The 13694-nt window shown below is 25.9% G+C and overlaps 1 protein-coding gene across 1 annotated transcript in view; it reads right to left on the bottom strand.

The window, feature by feature from the left end:
* The window catches only part of LOC145835348 (nuclear pore complex protein Nup155-like), a 41243-nt gene that overhangs the window by 10310 nt on the left and 17239 nt on the right, over window positions 1-13694 (bottom strand). The window contains exons 10-24 of the mRNA XM_082942904.1: window positions 13508-13647; window positions 13171-13311; window positions 12902-13012; window positions 12433-12640; window positions 12148-12210; window positions 11777-11922; window positions 9515-9695; window positions 9016-9149; window positions 3986-4045; window positions 3611-3748; window positions 3153-3288; window positions 2444-2594; window positions 2206-2359; window positions 2011-2115; window positions 1193-1347 (exon numbers count right to left, since the gene is read on the bottom strand). Of these exons, the coding sequence (XP_082799030.1) occupies window positions 1193-1347; window positions 2011-2115; window positions 2206-2359; window positions 2444-2594; window positions 3153-3288; window positions 3611-3748; window positions 3986-4045; window positions 9016-9149; window positions 9515-9695; window positions 11777-11922; window positions 12148-12210; window positions 12433-12640; window positions 12902-13012; window positions 13171-13311; window positions 13508-13647 (2023 nt within the window). The remainder of the gene's footprint in view (window positions 1-1192; window positions 1348-2010; window positions 2116-2205; window positions 2360-2443; window positions 2595-3152; window positions 3289-3610; window positions 3749-3985; window positions 4046-9015; window positions 9150-9514; window positions 9696-11776; window positions 11923-12147; window positions 12211-12432; window positions 12641-12901; window positions 13013-13170; window positions 13312-13507; window positions 13648-13694) is intronic.

Raw genomic sequence — 13694 nt, 5'->3', positions numbered from 1 at the left:
AACTTGTATCGTAGGTTGAGGTGTAAAACAAATTTGTAAACATTCACTTTCAGTCTGTTTGGCATACAAAACAACCTAATCTCGGTTATTAAAATATTTTTGTTGTTCAACTAAGAAAACTTTAAGTCCTTATAATTGTTTACACAAATGTGAAGACTAATTTAATAAGGAGTTACCGAGAAACGAACAAGGTTAAAATACATCTGCTTTATGCGACTAACTTTGAGCTGTATAAATTGTGAGTACTCTTTTTTAACACTTTTTTTTACGTTGTAAAATAACCGTTGAGTGCATACTGCATAAAGTCTTTAACTGTTTACTAATTACAAATTTGCTCATTAAAATAAAAGCTATATTTATAATATTTATCCAACAAACTAGTCTATAGTAATCAAAATGACAAAAGTAGCAAATGCAGAAGATAATAGTACAATTCTATAAATAATTAGTTTCATCATGAATAGAGAAATACTATTGTTTAAATTTAATTATTTAAAACTTTAGTGAGCTTTTTTTGTCAAAAGATTGAATTCAACTAAAAAAAGTTGAAGTATTACTAATTAATGACTTATAATAATAATAACAGCATTAATTAAATTTAATACATTAAATTAAAAACAGAATTTTTACTGAGTGAACACAAAACGATTCAGCTGATATAATAAAACCAAGAAATAATTAATCTACTTTGAAAATACTTGAAATCATTGGTTTAAAAAATGAAAATATCAACAAAAATAAAGTATTATTGTGACTAAAGGAAATCATAACGACCAAAGATTTTCAGTAAATATTGAAACGAAGTAAGTTTCAGCTGTAATCAAAAAAATTCGGAATTTAAAATATTGTAATTTGAACTTTGGAGATTAAACAGTCATAATTTAAACTGTCAAACTCAAATGTTTGGAATTTGAATTGTCAGAATTTAAATCTATGTGTACCTATAAAAACTACTACTAAATGGTATAGTTAATTTCAAACCATAACAATTATTTTAAATACTGAAAAAATAATAATATAGAACTTTTGAGAAACCATGTTTGAGCGATTGATGAGTATCTTAATTTGAAATATAAAATTATATTTTACAATTAATTGTTACTAGAAACGATTTAATTAAATGCTTAAATTGATTAAGTTATGCAAAATTTATAGACTTTTAAAAACTATAAAAAATTTAAGAACTACTAACCCAGGTGTTTCTGCAAGCCTCATTTTGAGTTTAGCTGCTTTCAAGTGCAGCTGGTTTACTTCATAATATTTGCACAGCAAATTTGAAGGTAACAACGAAGTTTCGTTTTCCTGTGATTTGTCTATCAAAAAGTTTTCGATGAATGGAGAATCCACCTTTTAATATTTAATAAGATAAAATTCATGTTATTACAATAGTTACGTTTCGAATAGAACATCACAAATACGTTAAAGTTTTTTTTCTCATAAAAATATTGAGGTTGTTTTTAGGAATATGTAATAATTGATAATTATATATTAGAAGGATTTTAAAACTTGGTTCTTTATTAAAAGATATGTTAATTCTTAATTTATACATAAACACCAAGATTAAAAACAATAAAGATTATGTACTTTTTACCTACTCACGAAAATTAACAACTGATACTCTTTGAAGTTTTTTTTGAAAGTAGATCAGTTTTTAAATTTGTATAAAACAATAAGACGTTAGTTCAAGTTTTTGATACATATATAACAACTTTTTTTTTAATGTATACCTATTTTACCGTTAAAGACCCTCTTCCTCAAAAAGGGTATCAAGTTTTTATACAAAATTATATTTACTACTTTGCGAAATTTAACTGCTTAAAAAATATACTAATTGTTATAGTTAAGTTTGCGTTTTCATTTAGGTTATAGATCCTTCAAATAGGATGACTATAAAATGGTCTATTGTTTATTTAGGTATAAAAATATAAATTTGTTACATTTGTGTGAAAGCAATCACATAAAGTATTTTGCACAAGTATAAGAACTTTATTAATAATTTTAAAAACTCACTCTTACGATTTGATTGTCCATGTTTCTACTTAACATCCAGTTGTACAATGAGATATGTAAAAGTTTATCTTCGGAAGCAAGCGCTTTTTGCAAACACGACTCTGCCTGTTTAGTTTGTTTAAAAAGTTTCACTCAGCGTTTAAACAAAAGTAATACAAAATAATAACAATTATACATTGTTTGTAAGTAACTTACACTTAATTGGGCCTGGTGTGGGTTAAGATGGTTGCTTGTAATAGTTTGTTGCGAGCTAGGAAGATTTGTTGGAATGCTAGGATTCGCAGGCGTGGTACCTGAGAACGATATCAGATAGTCGAGCATTCTCTCTATGCAGGTGTAACATTCTTGCCTGCGATAAAAATGTATGTCAAACTACTGTAATGTTGTCGTATATAATAAAATACATATATATATATATTATTCTTTAGCTTACCTAGCAAGGCAAGCATACTTAAATGCAGGGTCCACGTTATCTAGTTCTTCGACAGTATGGGGAGACATATGGAAATGTAAGGCCAAATTGTTTTCATCTTTCAAGAGAGCAGATTTCATACATAATTCGACTACTCCCTCATAATGTTGTACTGTAATAAAACCAATTTTAAGCAGAAAGTTATAAAAACAAAAACTGTAATTACTAATAAAAACTAATTTTAAAATCTTACTTTAAAATAAGTTGCTAAATGAACCTGTGTAAACTTAATGTTTCAAAATGAAGTACTGAAGTCAAGTAAACGTTTACAACTTACAAAATTTAGTCTCCTCTAAAATTCTTACATGGCTTATACTAAGCTAGGCAACAAACGGCCTGCGGGCCAGAAATGTCTGACTTTCGACGTATTTTTTAGCTTAAAAAAATTTGTGAAATATGATTAAAATTGAGCTTTGTTTAACAAATAATTTTAAATGTGCTCTTGATTTAACTATTTAGTACTCATAGGTGTTTAGAAAATGTTTATTTCATCAAAATTTCGACTTCGTTTTTTAATTTTATTGAATTTATTATTATTTTTAACCTTACTGTGAAAATAAAACTAATTAACAAATGTCATCATTAAATATAAGTTTTAAAAACTTCAGCAGAAAACTTGCAAAAACTTAAAGCTAAACTGTATTTTCAAACTTAAACAAATTATTTAAACCATTTTGCAGTTGCTGGCACACGTTTGGTAAGTCAACAGATTTTGCAATGGTCAATAACAATTTAAGTGCTTCATCAAACAGTTCTTTTCTTTTTTGAAGTGAACTACTTCTTGCTTGCTTTAAAAGTTCGCTTGCCTGATAAAAAAAAACAATTATTTTAATAGATCGGGCTTTATATATACTTGTATAATACTACATTTCTTTAGTTTCAAGTTTGTACGAAATTAGGTTTTTCTGCAAATGTATTGGAACATAATTTTTATGATTATCAAAAAAAAAACGCAACGCAGTTTATTTGTTAAAAACTGATTCAATAAACTTACATTTGCCAATACATAGCTTAAATATGGTTGTACTGAATATAACCGAAGATAATCCGAAAAATAATCAACAATCAGAAAATAACTGTTTATAAAATAAAAGATTGTTTAAATACAAAACACTTTAAATAAATTACTTGTGTACAGGCAAGGTCATCGGGTGAGTAGAAATCAGGACATATTTGTCTTAATTGGGCTGAAAGTGCTCCAACCACTGAATTATTGTTATCATTTAAATGCTGACTGATTAGAGATGATACTAATTGACTGCACACCTATAAAATACTATTTTGTAACATTTTTTTGAAAATTTCTATGTACTTACATTAACTTTATAGTAATATGAAAACATTTTAATTAGTAGACCTAGATATGTAAATACGTGAAAATTAAGTATTGTAAATTACAAAGCTATACAAATAGTTTTACTTTTAAGACAATATAAAAATTGTTTTAATGAAAACATGAATGTTTGTCCAGTAGAAGTTTAAAGAAAATCTTCAAAATCTAACCAGCTTCCCACTTTTGACAAGATCGCTGAATGCTGTAGTTTTAAGTGAATCTTGTGTAGCCTGAAAAGTTTTATTTTAAGAATGACACTTATAAAAAATAATTTAGTTATAGTAAAACTACTCAAAGTTACGTAAAAATATTTAACAACATTAATTTTTCGCTTAAAAAAATTAAGTGCTTATAAGTAAATATAATACTGAAGAGTACTGCCATACTCGATAGAAATATCTTCTAGCAACCTTAAAATAAAAACAAAACAATAAAAACTTTATCAAAATAAAACAGTACTAAAGTATCTAAGTCTGATTAATAATAATTGATTTCTGTAATTTACATGACAGTCTCTTAAGCTTTTTTTAAATTATTCTGACTTCAGCAAGAGTTACTGAGAAAAGACAGTAGCTCAAATATATATATATAGTTCATACGCGCCATTTTAACTGACCTACAAGCTCTGACTGTATCCAGTCTGAATATACTTTTTATTTATCGTTACTTTTGCTAGTGCTTATGGCCGATGGTTGTTACTAATTAAAAGTTGTCTTAGAGAACTAAAAAGTTATACCTTGACACAGTATATTAGTCTATATTAAGATAACTATAGATTTAAGCTTAAATAATTGGGTGGGTGTCACTTTTGCACGGCGACTCTTTTGCACGAGCATCACTTTAGCACAAGGGACACTTTTGTACGGCGTCACTTTTACACAGAGAGTCGCTTTTGCACGAAAACAGTTTTGCACAGGTTGAAAAATTGTTTAGTTTTTTTTTAAACTTTATTGTTTTTTGATATCACTATTACCCTCGGTCTGTAATTTATTTATTGTTTATAATTTATTAATTTTCCTGTTTTTTTTTTTTTAATAATTTTAAGAGGTATACATCAGGGGCGTAGCGTGGGGAGGGACACTGGCGCATGTGTGCCACTAAAAAAAGCGTATTATCTCTATCCTTTAATTCTTTAATTTCCTTGCTTAATTTGTTCTTTTTTCATTTATGTCTATGTAGTATTCGAAAAATTGAACAATTTTTTAATACCAAATATACATAACAGGGTTCCGGTGCGTAGAGACAATTGTGTACCGGTTTTGATGAAAACCTCCATAAAGATTTTTAATTTATAAACTTCATAAGAATTTAGACACAAAAAGCGCACACTAATTGTAGTGCACCGCAGTAGTAAAATAGTTATGATTGATTAATTTAGAAGTAATCTAAAAATGCTAATATTTTGTATACAAACCATTAAGCTAAACCTATCTTATGGTGATAATAATTCGAGAATAAACAAGTTTTGGTAAAGATAGTAATATAACTACTAATAAAGTAAAACTAAACTAATAAAAAAATTGACAATATAATTTAATAAAGTAAATAAAAAAAAGAAAAAAACATTTATATATAGATATAATAACAATAAATAAAATAAAACAAATAATAAATATACAGTTCATACTGTGATTACAGTATTAACTTCACCATACAAAAAGTTTTATAAAAATTTCAATAAACTTTAAATTTTCAGTAAAAGTAGTTTCTTATTAACTTAAATAATGAAGAAATTAAAGACTGTTTTTCTATCAACCATTAACCAATTCATCAATTTTTGTAGAAAATTATTTTAAAGTTTGTTCAGCCATATTATGAAAATATATTAAGCAGCTTATAGAAATAGATCTTTTTCAAATAGTTTTTAATCTAAAACACAAATTTGGTTAATTTTAAAACAAATTAAATATAGTATTAAAAAAAACCTGCTTTCTACAAACTGTTTGTAACATTTAAAAAATGCTATCCCCTACAGATCTAAGGTAAATTGAAATTAAGATAAAGAAAAAGTAATACTTTTTGTAAATTTTTAAAAACTTAGAAAATATAAACCTTTATAAGTTTATCTTTTGAGTATTTTTTTTGTATCAGAAACTTTTATTTAACTTTTTCCACACACTCAGGATAACTCGAATATTATTAAGTTTTTGAAAACTTTAGTATAACTCAGTACAGCTCAGGATAACTAAGAACACTTTATATAAGTTTTTTTTAACTCAGGCTGACTTAAAATAGATTTGTTTAATTATAAAAAAATCAGGATAGTTTAAGGTTTTTAAAAGCTTTCAGGAAAGGTTTTTTAGATTATGAATGAGATCTAGTTAATTTAGTTGCATTTTTTGTTGTTTGTAACCAATTTTGTTAAAGAGCTTAGTTTTTATTTGATCTAAAAAATATAAAATTTCATTAAAGAAATTTGAAATGCTCTTGATGGCTCCAGACATTTTTATACTAACTCATGACAGTTTTTTGACTCAAAGAGTGGCAAGGTAAACTTGATATCTTCAAAATTACTTGATTCTTTATAAATTTTATAAATTGTGTATCATACTATTTAAAGAAAATAAGTAAAAAAATTGTTCGATAAATTTTTAGACTGTTACTAAAACAAATATGCAAAGTGCCAATAGTAATATTGTATGGAACGTTGCAAATCTAAAAAAGTGTCAGATTGGAAAGTTATTTGAAGTTGAAAAGCTCAAATTGAAAAATAGCAGACCAACACCAGATATTTCTACTATACAAGACTGCAGTTCAAGTAGTGCAATTTTTAAAAAATATTGTTTATATTTCAGATTTTCTTCATTTGTTAGGATTTATTTTTACAGTTTTATATTTTAATATAGCTAAAATAGTATAATTAACAAAAAAGCTTTTTAGTTTTCTTCTAAAATCATTTTAAAACGTTCAATTGTAAAACATGGTGTATATGCATTGCACTCCATACTGAAGATTTTACATTTTTGTAAAAAAAAATTACAATAAAGATAATGATAGTATATTAAAAGTTACTTTAGCTTTGATGAATGTTACATATTTCAGATATATATTTTTATTATTAGATATTACCACATGTAGTTTGTTTTACAAATGTTATGCTTTGTCTACTAACATTACTTTCTTATTATATTCAAAAATACCACATATGTTCTTGTGCTAAAACTTTATTTCAACTAACGGCGTTTCACTGCTCTCAAATAAATTTAAGAACAGATCTACGGAGTCTATAAAATATTAACACACATTAGAAAAAAAAGCAGAAAAAGCATGTATAATTATGTATAGTGTTTATGTAGGTAGTAACTATGTGTTAATATGTAAATGTGTGTTAATATTTTATAGACTCCGTAAAAAACATCTGTGGTATTTATTCCGATAAGCTTAGCTTATCAGGACCTCCAGGATTTAACGCCTTTTAACGTTACATCTTATATTCAAAAATATTTAGCTATTTTATACAAAAAAAATCGCTTTCAAATATTAATAACTTTGGTATTGTTTTCAAGTTACTTGTTATAAAATATTTTTTTAAATACAAAAGTTTTTGAAATTTTTAATTTGTCAAAAACATACTTTTTTATGTTTTTTCTTGTTTATTAGATATTAAGTGTTGCTACGTTTAAAACTTGCCGGTCAACAGTTTCCCACTAATTATGTCTTCTGTTTTACATTTGTCGTTTAATATGATATTTTTTGACAAATTTTGATTTGTATTTGATTAAAATTTCAAAATATACAATAAGCTGAATTCATCTTGCTTTAACTTTGTTGTAATTCAATTTAACTTTTTAACATCAAAACCTAATCTACATTAAATAAAAAACAATATTTTCTATTTATAACATTTTACTTTCTTTTACTCAAATCTAATTTTGAGTAATATACATTATGTGCTATGAGGTGCTGTTATCACTGTTGTATTGTATATTAAAGAGATTGATATTTTTTCATTAATGAAAAAGATATTTTCGTTTTATTGAATAAATTTATTTTTATAGATATAAAGTTTACTGTAATTAGTAAAAAATAATGTTTATTTAGTAAGTTTATATTTGAGCAAGTTTAAGTAATTCTAATGAAGTTTTTCTTAAATGGTTAAATTTTGAAATGTATAAGTATTTTTTTAGAACAGTAATTCAAACTTATTTTGTATAATATAACTAATTGAATTATGTTACTTAGAAAAAGATCTTTCTATAGCTAATTACATAAGTCTTAATTTAGGGGATTTTTTGAAAAAAATTTGCGCATCCACTGGTATATATATATTATTTCTATATCATATATAATCCTTATCTTCGGTCAGTAACTTTTTTTTTATTAATTAATTAATCTTTTAACTTACTTTCTTGTTTTTTTTTACAATTTATAATTATTTTTACTCTCGTGCAAAAATGACCCTTCGTGCAAAAGTGACACTCGTGCAAAATTGCCCCGTTCCCTAAATAATTATTAGTAAGATAACAATTATCAGGGTTCTCACCGACTTTTGGCAAATTTTCTCCAGGTTTTCAAAATTTTTTCAAGGTTTTTTAAAGTACTTGTTTTTGGGTCTACTTTTATTTAAACTTAAGTTTAAGGTAAAAAACTGTGTTAAATAGTATAAAAACATTGAAAAGATACTGTAAAGCTACTTCAAATGTGTTTTTTAATAAAAAATTTATGATGATGACAATTTTTTTTTTATCTATACGGTATATTTTTTATATCAAATCAAAATTTTTTTACTTAACATGTAAAAACTGTTTAAATTCCAGGGTTTTAAATGATCTTTGTTCAAAATTCCAGGTTTTTCTAGGCTTTTTCAAAATTTCTCAAATACCAGGTTTTATTTTGCCTAAATTGTTAAAATCCAGGTTTTTCCAGGTAAAGTGGCAACCCTAAATTATTGATAGAACTAATTCTCAACACCTACTATGAGTTTTGGCAACAATAAACTCAAGCTCTTATCAGCTAGTAGCATTTCCTCTGAAATGATTAAAGCATGCAACGCGTGCAAAAAAAGTTGAAAAGGCTTCAGGTGCTAGTAGACGTAATCGAAGAAGTAATTCCGAGCTAATTACAACATCTGACCAACACAATGTGTTATCAGACGACCAAAATGTAGTAGAAGAGGATTATAGTTTATGATTATTATAACTTCTTACACATCTTTATTTATGTATCGTTTTAACATAGGACAATAAACAGAAATTCTTACTTGATCACAGTTAGCTACAATTACGTGAAACTGATGGTATAAGCATAATTTCCACAGTTGAAGTATTTGTATTGTAGCATCACAAATGGAAGAAATTTGATTGATATCAGCTAGTTCACGTTGTGCTAATTCGTCTTTAAAAAGCAAAAAAAAAGTATTTAAGTACAACTTTGAAACTATTTTACAATTTTCAAAAAACTAATAAATTTGGATACATAACTACTAGCAGTAAACTATTATAGAATAAAGTTTTTTTTTTAATATGTATTTAGAACCTCTAACTTTCAATGTTTGTTTTGATTGCTCAATTATTATAAACTAATTAAGCAATTTAAAACTTTATTCTATAATCTTAAACTTTTAAGTAAAAGAGAGGCATCACTACTAGAAGTAACAATAACTATAATTTTAAACTTACGAGATATCAACCATCGTATATTGCTAATCATCAGTGTATGCTTATTTTTATAATATACTATATAACACAAAATTTTCTAACTCATTTGTTTTCTATGATGTTCATGATGATTGTTATTCATCCACGTTTGATGACCTTGAAGTATCTGGTTAGAATCTTTTACAGTTGCATGCTGATTGCAGTGTTTTTTAATAAAATTATCCAGTTTTTGAACTTCTGCCAACACAGCAGTAATTACTTCTAATGATAATCTAGATTTAGCCTGTAAAATTATTTAGTTTGGGTTAATTTTAACATTGTTACCAACTAGACAACATCACTTTTTTTGCAAAAAAACCTCTTTATTAGATAACCTTTTTATAATGCAAAATCAATGGTTTCCCTAAAATGAGCGATATTGCCTAATATTTTAGGAACAACTGATTTATAAGAAAAAAAAATGGTTAGTAATAAGCGTTGTAGAATAAGAGCTGGGTTATTTTTCATATGAACAATTTAGTATTTATATAAAATTCATCAGCTAATTCAAATACTATTATATACCAGTACTTCTGAAAGAGCTTATGTGTGCTTGGAATTTAACGAGTATATTATTCAGTGATAAAATTTTACTCTGCAGAAATTTTTCTATAGTAAATACTATGTTTTCTTAGTAGTCAACAACTAGCATTGGTAAAATACTAATCAGATCGAAGTAGTTGACTATTTTTTAAAATTCAGTTCACAAATTTTTAATTAGGAAGTATGGACAGTTTTTCTAACCTTTAAGAACAATTCGTATCAAATTTTAAAAGTTTTTGAACTAAAAAGCTATTTACAACTGTTTTTTCTTTCTTCTCTTATTTATAGTAAAATCTTTGAATCTAAAACATATAACGCAATACTACCAACTTTTTATTTAATGTAAGTATTTATACTCAAACAAACAATGCTCAAGGCTATAGGGAATATACCTTGTTTTTGTACAAGCTTATCTTATTTCTTGGTTTTATTAGCTTATTTACCAAACACTGTTAAAAGATTAATAAAACTTTAAAATAGAGAAAAATAGATCAAAATTAGAAAATTTAAAAATAAGAAATGAGACTTTTTATAAATTAAGCAATCTGAAGAAACAATCTATTAAAATATATTTTATACAGCTTAGAATCAGTTTACAATATTTCAGTACTCTTTAACTTAAAAAAAATCAGTTAAGTATAAGTAAAATATTTATTTAGAAAGTCTTTTTTTATGGTGCCTTATCAATTCTCTTCTTGAAATATTTTTAGTTTTTTAATGTTTTCTACAAAATTTGCTTTTTACAAGATTTTTGTTTGAAAAGGTATTTATATTCTATTTTATTGTTGCTTCGCACAAGTTTTCTTTCAAGATACTGGCCGATGTCTATCAATATTAAAGCTAAAAAAAATGTTGTACTTTGATTTGTGATAAACTGAACTGTCTTAACTTTAGCTATCGTAATTTTAAAACGTCGGACTTCGAACTTGAATAGTTGTAATTTGAAAACTCATAATCTAAAATTTCAGAGTTAAGAAACTTGAATTTTATATATTTGTACTGACGGAATTTGATATATAAACTTAAATTTTAGAATTTTAGAAAAGTTCAAATGAATTATCGAACTTGAGTTGTCGATTTGAGTTGGTATAACTTTTTTGCCACACACCTAAAAACTGTTTTCCGTATCTTCTATGATTAAGATTTTATAAACCTTTTTTTCACTTATGTCTTTTATTACTTCACTAAATAGCTTAAAAACCATTACTGAGTTTACTCTTTTTAGAGCTATATTCTTAATAAATTGGTTTATATAACTGTCTAAACCATAACTTTCAATAAAATATTACAAGGGATAACAAAAAAAAATCTACTTAATTAGGCGATATACTTGTATACAAAACTTATGACGAGTTATTAAAAGGTTAGTTAAAAAACTATTGAAAAAAACTATCTTAATTTTTTAATCAAAAACTCTTGGCAAGAATATATTCCGTTTGAATTGAAAGTTTTATTTGGTAAACGAAAGATCTCTTGCTAAGTTTTTTTGATTATAGAATTGAGACATTTTTTTCCAATAGTTTTGTAACCAAATTTTTATTTGTCAAGTTATCAAAAGCTGTACGATTCTTTTAAAAAAGGGCAGACTATCTACATATCATTCATTTTAATTTACTTTAGTTAGATTCACGAAACTTTATAATTAGAAAAATTCTAAATAAAATAAATAGCTACATAATTTTGTAAAGTATAAACACGTTTTACACATTTTTAATAAAGCAAAGTTATTTTTGATGTTTTAAAATACACCTCAAAATATAAAAAGTTACAACTAAAACGAACATAAGTTCGAGTTCTGCCCTCCTCTGATATTTTTGCCTCTTCAACAATAGCAGTTTGCCAAACAGGTCTAACAACTCTGCTAAACATCTTATACAGTCCGTGGTGTCTTTCAGATAAAAATCCTTTTGTTTCTAATGTCACAGTATCTAAATAAGTTTTTTTAATAACTCGTTTTAGTAAATAGCTTAAAAATATAAATAACTTAATTATTTGTTTAACTGTTTTTTTCCCAAAATGTTTACAAAAAACAGCTTGTTATAACAAAAGTAAAAATCATTTTAACTTACAAGTAAAAACAAATATATGTAGTACACAGATATGAAAAAACTAGAAATGTGTTTATTATTAATTATAAAGATCATTATACTTACTGAAAGATGTTTGTTGATAATTTTGTTTAGCAGGAGGCATTGGGGTGCTATAAGCGATTGGACCTGATAATTTTTTTTTTAGGTTAACATATCAGTTCTAGAATATATTTTTTATATAGTGCTTGCGTATTTTAAATCTATTTTATTAAGTTCTAATAAAAACTAAATCAAACACAACTTCTACAACTATAAGTTTATAAAAAATATTGTTCAAAATGCTCTTAACATATTTATACTTCTAGTATATTTTATTTAATTCAAAGCAACAATTTAAAAAACATATACCTCCATTATTCATCATTCTTGTTCTGTTAGTTGCAATTGGTGACAGGGGGTATTGATTTCCATTGTTCATGCTGACAACAGTTTTGTTGTCCTGGTAGCTGACACTACAACCGTACCTGATAAAAACTTGATGCGCACGATCTGTCACGTGGTTGCTCTCGCTTTGTGAAATAATAAGAATGATACAGCAGCATATAGCCTCACCGCTCTAAAACAAGTTATAAACTGGTATTTAAAATGGTATTTAAAAAAATAGCATGTTTATCTAATACTAATTTAATATAATCAGATAAATAAAAAGCATTAAGATAATAGTTATTGTTGTTAAATTAGCAAAAAAAAACTTTAAAGGAAGAAAACTAGACAACAATTTATTTTACAAGTTAATTTTATTTAATTAGCAGGTTTAAATTTGCACAGTAAATTCAAATTTTAAACGTTTATTAAGTTCTAATACATAAATTCTTACATGATATGTTTTGAAGAAATGTTTAATATTGTTACTTTCAGGATTACTGTTTTCAAGCAGAATTTGCCGGAGTTGATCGACTGGTCGTAATTTACTAAACATGTGGCAACCCTATTGAATGTTTATAAGTCGACTTCAAAACAACACTACTTGCCACGTAAAAAGTTAAAATTCTCAAAAAGAATTTAATTATATTGAACATAAGAAAAACTATTTCAATTTATTAAACAAATTTGATTTTTTGACATAAGACAAGTAAAGCACTCAACCTGTGACGTTATAACTACAAATTCTTCGGGTTTTTGAACGTGCTGAGTAACTTGAATTGGTGGATCTGGAGGAAGTTCAGACAACGCATTGATAGGTAAAGTAGCCATTAAAAGATTCGGTGGTTCACATAAAGGCAAGGTCTGAATTGAATATTTAGTCAACTAGTAATCTTTTTTAGATAAAATGAATTAATATAAAAACAATTATTGGTCTAGTTATTGTTATTGTACCTTAAGTTTTTGAATGTCTCTTAAATAACAAAAAACAATGAAAAAGATACATAACAATTTAAAATTAAACTTTTAATATTTGAACCAAGATAAATAGAAAAAATACTTGTGAAACAGCCCAGCTTCTTCCCTCTATGTTAAACTGTGTTATATTTTCTTTCAATCTGTTTTCATCGTGGTGAATATGGTCGTTACAAATCCATACAGTAGCATTGTCTCCATTTGATGAAGACATAAGTAGCGTCCCTGTAGCGAAATCGCGTATTTAGTTTAATATGTTCAAAAGGCAACAA

Source organism: Thalia democratica, chromosome 5 (assembly GCF_965202585.1).
Source record: "Thalia democratica chromosome 5, ktThaDemo2.hap1.1, whole genome shotgun sequence".
NCBI classification, from domain to species: domain Eukaryota; kingdom Metazoa; phylum Chordata; class Thaliacea; order Salpida; family Salpidae; genus Thalia; species Thalia democratica.
The sequence above is the reverse complement of the archived record's forward strand: the minus strand, read 5'-3'. Positions and strand labels throughout refer to the sequence as shown.